The 8,883-nt window shown below is 33.7% G+C and overlaps 1 protein-coding gene across 1 annotated transcript; it reads right to left on the bottom strand.

The window, feature by feature from the left end:
- Positions 1-2,244: 2,244 nt before the first annotated feature.
- Positions 2,245-8,544, bottom strand: LOC106477661 (microtubule-actin cross-linking factor 1-like). The gene is made up of 4 exons (XM_013938204.2): positions 8,364-8,544; positions 6,018-6,190; positions 4,440-4,602; positions 2,245-3,261 (listed from the first exon to the last, which is right to left on the bottom strand). The coding sequence occupies exons 1-4, from the start codon at positions 8,542-8,544 to the stop codon at positions 3,092-3,094; spliced, it is 687 nt and encodes a 228-aa protein (XP_013793658.2). The 3' UTR covers positions 2,245-3,091.
- Positions 8,545-8,883: the final 339 nt, after the last annotated feature.

The raw sequence follows: 8,883 nt of genomic DNA, 5'->3' as shown, positions 1-8,883 counted from the left end.
TGTATATATAGTAGCTTATGTTTGTATATATAGTAGCTTATTATTTGTATATATAGTAGCTTATGTTTGTATATATAGTAGTTTATGTTTGTATATATAGTAGCTTATGCTTGTATGTGAATAAAAACTACAAATTGTAAAATGGGAATGAAATGAAATAAAACATGTGCACAGACCAAATTTACCTTCAAAAATACCAAAATGTCATTGTAAAACAACTAATAGCAATATGTTATTTTATAAAACATATCTTGTTCTCACAACATACATCTCTTTGACCATCCTAAGTTTTGTACTTTAGATGACGTTTCATAATGAACTGATTTTTTTACTTTGCGATGTACTTATCATTATATACTCTAGAAACCGTTGTCAGAAGTGTAGGTTCACTGTGTGATGATATAAGGTTGTTGGTATATTAGTTACTGGTCGTGTGGGTTAAAAAATTTAAACTTACAGTGACTGAAAAGTCTTTGAATAATAAAACAACTGGTGATAAAATGTTAAAACTATGTTAGTAGTTTGAGTTGATAAAAAGCGAACTAACCAGTTAGCTCACTGGGTGAAGCACTTGCCTGGCATACAAGAGGTGTGAAGTGTACAATGACGACAAATTATCAATATCAGTACGTGTCATTTCATTGGGTCACTGAAGTTTAAGTTTTATCTGCAATTTATGAACATCTGACACCTGGTTTGGTAAATTCATCTAATAGCCGTCTAACAATATCTGAAACGTTATGACGGAAAGCCTAAAAATTGTTCGGGAGATTGCTTGCAGTGCCTCTGGTGTCAAGACTTTACACATTAAATATACTTTACTGATTCAGTACTTTAAGCCATTTATCACTTGCTGTTCAAGTTAATTAGAAATTGTCAGTATTATTTTATCTTACTTACTACAAAATCTTTGATTTATTACTACAGGAAACACAAACACCATACCTTAATTTCAAACGAAAAGTCAGTTCTTGAAGAAGAAAATGTTGTGGTCTAAATGAGATTGCTTTTATTAAATTAGTTTTTTAGGCATGGTAGTAGTATCACAGTGGTATTGAATTATACAAAAAGTTCATCTAACTTGGTTTATTTATTATTTCAGCAATAAAAGATCAAAATGAAACTGAAAACAAAAGCAAACTTCACCATATTTCTAATAATTTGAATATGACGAATGACCAACCAGTCATTATTGATTCGGTCAGTGATGACCCCCCAACAGATGATCCAGTTCCGGAGTATGATCAAAGTTCATTAATTGTAGGTAGGTGTTAATACAGATCTGAAGATTCAGTAATGTATATGTTATTACATGTTTTGTTGAATTCTCGATCCCAATATGTAATATCTTTGTTGTTACAGAAACTACAAAATCTTAAATTAATTTCTTCTGTCTAACTTGGTGCAGTACAATGTTATATTAACTGGTTTCTCATTTCACAGATATCTGGGTGCCCTCTATCTTAATGATAGCACTACTTGTTGGAAACGTTATAATTGTGGTCATCATTCTGAAACTACGTCGGTAAGCTCTACTAATTTCTTTAATACCTATTCACAAACTCTAACTCTTTAGTATTTTTAAATGTACTCAATTTTTTTAGCCATATCCACCAGAACTTAACTTACTACATATACTGTTGACCACAGGATGGGTCAGGCAGCATCTCTCCATACCCCCGTTTCTTTTACTTGGTGATACCACCTTCTAATTTACCAACTCATATATTTTACTTACATCTAGAAATTTGTATTTCTCACAGAAAGAACAAGGCAGCAGAAAGGTACGAGTTTGAACCCAAACCTTCATCTTCAGTGGATCCAGCACCTTCAGAAGTTTAAACATTGTATGGAAGTAAATATAAACCTGGTAGAGCTTTTTCTGATAATTCTCTGGTTATACTATCTCCTCTGGAGTTTGTAACTTTTGTTAATAGTTAGATAGTTCTTGTTGTACATTTCAGGTGAAATATAAAAATATTTAAAAACGAAAGTTAGCTGTGTACATCAAAACGTATCTTTCACGAGAATCTTGTATGGTTAAACATTGGAAGAAGACCGTGTAATTAGGAAGTGTACAACTTGCATGTTCTATTGTAGACTTAAATATCCTTTATTAAAGCTTCATCTTCCATTACTATAGGTTATTCCAATACCCATGAAACTCTGCATTACAGCACCACGAAGGTTTAATCCAATCGTTGTAATGTATTGTAGACATTGCTTCTTAAACCACAGCTTACATTAACAGAGTGAATATCTTTATTTGAAAGAAACAGAATATTATTATTACACTCAATAAAACCACTAATTAAATACACACTCAGGTTATGGTAATCCCTACCACAGCATTAATAATTTATATCAAGTGGAAAAGCTTTATATAATAGTTAAGATTACTCCGTATTGTGTACAACATCCAGTCTTCAGATTCTTGGCACATGATCGAGTACACAATATTGCTAAATCAACTTATTTAATGCTCTATTCTTAATTGCATCTAACACAAAAGCAATACAGGCTAGTCACAATAATCTATTATTGACAAAACACAGAAACAGTACTTACATAACACTGATCTACATAACATATTAACTTTGATTGTATTGTTGACCATTGAAGCTGAGATTCTGACACGTAACAAATGAACAGGAGCCAACACTTACAATTAGTTTCAATGATAAAAATAAACTACCTTCAAGGTATGTTAACAATTTACTACAGCATCAAAATTTACAATATTGACTAAACATCTAGAAAAATTTACGTTGATGGAATGTTAAATTGACACAAGAACTATGTGAACAGTTAGTGGGGGTCAGCACAACTACTTAACAATTATTACCTTCACCAGCAGAAACTTGAAACCTTCAAGAAAAGGCATTAAGTAGTTGCAGCGTTAGGTTTAACATATGTTGGATGATTGCAGTCGCTACTGCAGACTCACTTTATAAAAATCACCATCACCAGACCATCTTCACGACAGTCTTACTTCCAACGTTCTCGACCCTTAACAGTATCAGGTTGTCTCCTAGGTGAAGCGGTAGAAGAAGATCTTCGAACCGTGGGGATCTTAGTAGTAGGAGTGCCTTTAGTTCCCTGTGGGTGTAGAAGAGACAGTGGGGTTTCGTACTCTGGTGGTACTGCTCGATCGCTTTCGCCCGCGATAAGCTTCCACACTCTCTGCCGAGAGGTCACTTCCTGCTCGACTGGGTGGTCGACTGCTGCTTCGGCTTGGAGGACGACTAGACGACTTGGGACCTGTTGTAAATTAGGATATATCTGATAGAAAATGCTACTTCAAAATAATTTTTCTATATACTTTTTTGTTTTATACTTATGCAACTGAAACTTTTCTAATGTACATCTTGCACAATAAACAACAGTTAAGGTTTAGTGAGGAACCTACTGAACTAAATAATTCAAATATAATTTCATTTGTTACATATACCCACGTTAGACTTCAGTACTTTAATACCAGCATAGTGGGTCCTAGTACCCTGCTCTACTACTTGTTCCGTTAACCGTAACTGTGGGTCCAAGTATCCTGCTCTACTACTTGTTCTGTTAACCGTAACAGTGGGTCCAAGTACCCTGCTCTACTACCTGTCCTGTTAACTGTAACAGTGGGTCCAAGTACCCTGATCTACTACCTGTCCTGTTAACTGTAACAGTGGGTCCTAGTACCCTGCTCTACTACCTGTCCTGTTAACTGTAACAGTGGGTCCAAGTACCCTGTCCTACTACTTGTTCCGTTAACTGTAACAGTGGGTCCTAGTACCCTGCTCTACTACTTGTTCCGTTAACCGTAACTGTGGGTCCAAGTATCCTGCTCTACTACTTGTTCTGTTAACCGTTTTTTAATGCCTTACATAAACTATATAACAAAAAATTAAATAATGAGAAATGATAATCCTAAAGTTACTAGAATATTACAATTAATGGGACAGGTAGTAGAGAGGGGTACTTGGACTCACTGTCACAGTTAATGGGGCATGTAGTAGAGCAGGGTACTTGGACCCACAGTTACGGTTAACAGAACAAGTAGTAGGGCAGGGTACTTGGACCCACTGTTACAGTTAACAGAACAGGTAGTAGAGCAGGGTACTAGGACCCACTGTTACAGTTAACAGGACAGGTAGTAGAGCAGGGTACTTGGACCCACTGTTATAACAATTTTCTGTCATACATTTGTTGGTAAAGCTTTTAAGTAACTTAATAGTTCAAAACTGTGATATATTTTTTGATTTAGAAATCACACAATTTACTTAATTATCATATTCATAGATAAAGAAATGTTTTTTTTTTTTAAACATTAGACTTCAGTTCTAGACATGAGCCTACACTTGACAAATTTGTTAACGACATAATGTTACTCCACAGAATTATTAGTACTAGTTTTAATGATATTATTCATACACCACAAACAAAGTAACTACCAGGTGTCAGTCGGTTGGGAGTTGTGGGTGTGCGTATTCTGCCAGATCTTCCAGATTGGTCTCCATCATGACAACTTGAGCTATTCAAATCTGTAGTGCTTCCTGTTGTTCCTGAAGCACGTCGCTGACGAATGGGTACGCTTCTTTCGCTCTTTTCACGGATCTATAACAACCATAACGTTTAACATTTTAAACACAACATATTGAAAGGAAAATAATGAACTTCTATGAGTTAACTTCAAGTAACAAGGAGGATAATCAGAAGATGTGGTTAGGTTATACCAATGTAAGGTTGACAAAATTAGAAACACACATATAATGGAATGCATTACAAATAATAAAAATGAAACCACACATCAATATAGCACAATTAAACCAGATTAGCTGAAGAGAGAGATACAGGGTGCAGCCAGCAACAATGAGAAACAGTAAAGGAACTTAGAAACAACGGAAAGTAAATCTTGTGCATCTACAATAAGTTGCAAAGGATCATAAATATGACAGAAAACAGCAAAGTACAGCAGGTTTGAAGACTGACATATACAGCCACAAATGTGAAGAAAGCAGAGAAAAAATTCAGTCTGTTATTAAACAGATGGATAAGAATACGTGACCTAGAGGCACTCAGCATACAGAAGAAGGAAATAAAGATCTGTATAATGTTTTAGAATGAATCAAAAAGTATGAAACACCTCAAACAGAAACTCACATTCTAAAATCAGATGAATTCAACATAGTGTACAGCAAGTTCAGTTAAAAAAAAGAAACACATGAAGCTAAAACACATCACATTTAACTCATATTTATGTCATATATTTACTTATTGTGAAGCTAATTTAGAAAAAACTTAATATTTGAATATTAAATTATTTTATTGGTAAATACTTTTCTGTTAGTTCATGTGGCAAGTGTCTAGGTGTAACTGTGACGACAAACTAGACATTTTAGGTGTAACTGTGACGACAAACTAGATATTTTAGATGTAACTGTGACGACAAACTAGACATTTTAGATGTAACTGTGACGACAAACTAGACATTTTAGGTGTAACTGTGATGACAAACTAGACATTTTAGGTGTAACTGTGATGACAAACTAGACATTTTTGGTGTAACTGTGACGACAAACTAGACATTTTAGGTGAAAATGTGACGACAAACTAGACATTTTGGTGTAACTGTGACGACAAACTAGACATTTTAGATGTAACTGTGACGACAAACTAGACACTTTAGGTGTAACTGTGACGACAAACTAGACATTTTAGATCTAACAGTGACAACAAAATAGACATTTTAGATGTAACAGTGATGACAAAATAGACATTTTAGATGTAACTGTGATGACAAACTAGACATTTTAGGTGTAACTGTGACGACAAACTAGACATTTTAGATCTAACAGTGACAACAAAATAGACATTTTAGATGTAACAGTGACGACAAAATAGACATTTTAGATGTAACTGTGACGACAAACTAGACATTTTAGGTGTAACAGTGATGACACTAGACATTTTGTTAAAAAAGAACATTTCTTAGTGTTTACTTTAATCATATTAAGTGAAGGAAATCAAACCTTAGTGATAGGGCCAGTAGCAGACAAGGGAGCCGAGCGGCCGACCGAGCTGCCGCTCTGGGAGGACTGAGAAGCATTAGGACTGGTCTTGGGTTTAAATGGTGACAGTGATTGGCTGACTCCTTGGGCCAGAATAAACTGTTCTCTCAGTTCCAAGTTCGTGCGTCCTTTAGCTACAACAAATCCAGCATGCAAAACATAAAACAGCCAAATGGATGCTGATTTTCAAATTATACTTACAAACTGGTACAGAAAGCTAATAACTGCTACGATAATAGCTACTCAAGCAAAAATATATATAACAAAACAAAACAAACAATAATTCCTCGTGCATGTTGGAATCAACTCATGCTGTGTTCCATCTTACATGCATTCTTTTAATGTGTAAAACAAAAATGTTAGATCAAAAATCCTAGTGTATCATAGAACTAACTAACATTCCACATTACATGCAATACCAGTTAAGTTGATATTGTATACAAAAAAGGCATTATATATTTGATGAAATTACATAAATTGTTTTCATTAGCAAGTATAATTTCTAACACCAAATTCCATGCATTATAAAACAGAATGGTTTAATGTTGTACATATTTCAAACAGAAATCATACACCTTATGGGAAGCTGGATAATAACACAAAATTAAAACAAGTCAAATAAGATTAACAGGAAATGCTCTCATAAAGATGATCCACAAGAAAAGTGCTGTTCCATGAAGGAGAAATACGTTTAACAATGATGAGAATTAGGCTTAACTTTTAACTTGATCAGGATCTGAAGGCTCATTAATATGGAGGTTTTTCCAGTCAATACTTTCAGAGGAAGGACAAACACTTCAAAGTCACATATCACGAAAAACATCACATCTTACAGAATATTATGAGATGATGGAAGCTTTTCTAGTCTTAAGTGCCAAATTCTGTAAGTCCTACACGATAAGCCTAACGTCAAACATCAACTTTTGGTGTATGTAAACCCCATAAATGTTTAGTTTAGTATTTAGTAAAATTGTGCAGATGAGATATAAAACTTTACTTCAGTTTTGTTTTTCATTAAGTGTTCTATTACTTCTAATTCATATCCTGTTCATAAACGTGGTTTCTACAATACTTAAAACAAGACTGCTTGTTCTTCTTTGGCTGACATCTAGCTATTTCCAGCATGGCCACTCTCTTAACCCATTACAAAATGTTCACTTTAAATAATAAAGTTCGAATAAAAAAGATCACGTATGCATAATTCCATCACTCTTAATAAATAACCATACTGTTCTAATTTGTAAAAAAAGGACAGGGAAGATCGTGGTTCCCGGACCAGCTTACATGAGGAGGATATTAAATGGGACACATTTCTGGGTATGTGCTGGACGTATAACTTTGACACAAGTCTGTGCGAATTTGAGATGTGGTTTGATAAAGAAAGATAACATGTGGTTTGATGGGGATGGGATCTGGTACAGACATTTTCACACAAAAAAAACCACAACCTTATATTTTACCTGTACATTTCTGTGGAGATAAATTCCTGCTTATTTTTATCATTTTCTCCAAGGATGCTATACGGTAAAGAAGAGAGAGATAAGTATGTTTTATATTAACATACTTATCGTTCTTTATTGGTCATTTTTATGGTGTTTTATATTAACATACTTGTCGTTCTTATGGTGTTTTACATTAACATACTTATTGGTCGTTTTTATGGTGTTTTATATTAACATACTTATCGTTCTTTATTGGTCGATTTTTTGCTGTTTTATATTAACATACTTATTGGTCTTTTTATAGTGTTTTATATTAACATACTTATTGGTCGTTTTTATGGTGTTTTATATTAACATACATATCGTTCTTTATTGGTCGTTTTATATTAACATACATATCGTTCTTTATTGGTCGTTTTTATGGTGTTTTATATTAACATACCCAATAAAGAACGATAAGTATGTTAATATAAAACACCATAAAAACGACCAATAAAGTTAATATAAAACACCATAAAAACGAATACTTTTCGTTCTTTATTAGACATTTTTATGGTGTTTTATATTAACATACTTATCGTTCCTTATTAGTCACAATGGCAAGAATGAGCTTATGTAACAGTACCTGAATTTTTTCAGTAAATTGTTATAGATATCTCTGGGTAGTAATAAGTATTTGTAAATAAAACACAAACAGCAGGTTTAAAAAAAACTTTGTGAGAGAAAGAAATAAGAGTATTAATAAATATAGCTTGAAGCAGAGAATTCTGTGTCATTAATTTTAAAACTTACGAATTACAATCACCAAAAATGTATAAAAAATATTCCATAGCAGATACTACTTTAACATAATAAAAAATCTTACCTCGACACGGGTCATTCTTTACCAAGAACTCATCTAAAGCAACCCATCCACCACCCACACGCACCATAACAGTACTACGCAAGATACGAACAAGTCGAAGTTTCTGGGAATCTCCAAACTGTACCAAAATATAAAAAAAGAATATTAAGAACAAAACTTGAGGTTTAACTTGAGAGCCCATTAGTCTTACATCAGTTGTGGGAAAAGATTTGCAAAGCCATTTAACAAAGTTTAGAATTTTATTGGATAGTCAACATGGTTTCACTAAAAAAAAAATCTTGCCTTACAAATCTTTTAACATTATTTGAAAAGGTTACTGCATATGTAGATTTGGTGTATCTGGATTTTCAGAAAGCATTTGACAAGGTACCACATAAAAGGCTTGTAAAAGAAAATAGCTCTATATGTGTGGGGGGGATAAGTTAGCAAATTGGATAGAAGAGTGTCTGGATGGAAGAAAGCAGGGGTTTGTTACAAATGGAGTTCAGTCAAACTGGATTAATGTTACAAGTAGGATACC

Source organism: Limulus polyphemus, unplaced genomic scaffold (genome assembly GCF_000517525.1).
Source record: "Limulus polyphemus unplaced genomic scaffold, Limulus_polyphemus-2.1.2 Scaffold76880, whole genome shotgun sequence".
Classification (NCBI taxonomy): domain Eukaryota; kingdom Metazoa; phylum Arthropoda; class Merostomata; order Xiphosura; family Limulidae; genus Limulus; species Limulus polyphemus.
This window is presented reverse-complemented; position numbering and strand designations above follow the sequence as displayed.

Coding starts and splice junctions, on each gene's coding strand:
- LOC106477661 (XM_013938204.2), bottom strand. CDS start 8,544: ATGGGCTCTCAAGTTAAACCTCAAGTTTTGTTCTTAATATTCTTTTTT. Junction 4,603..6,017: donor CTACTGGCCCTATCACTAAG/GTTTGATTTCCT, acceptor TGGTTGTTATAG/ATCCGTGAAAAGAGCGAAAG. Junction 3,262..4,439: donor TCCCAACCGACTGACACCTG/GTAGTTACTTTG, acceptor AATTTACAACAG/GTCCCAAGTCGTCTAGTCGT.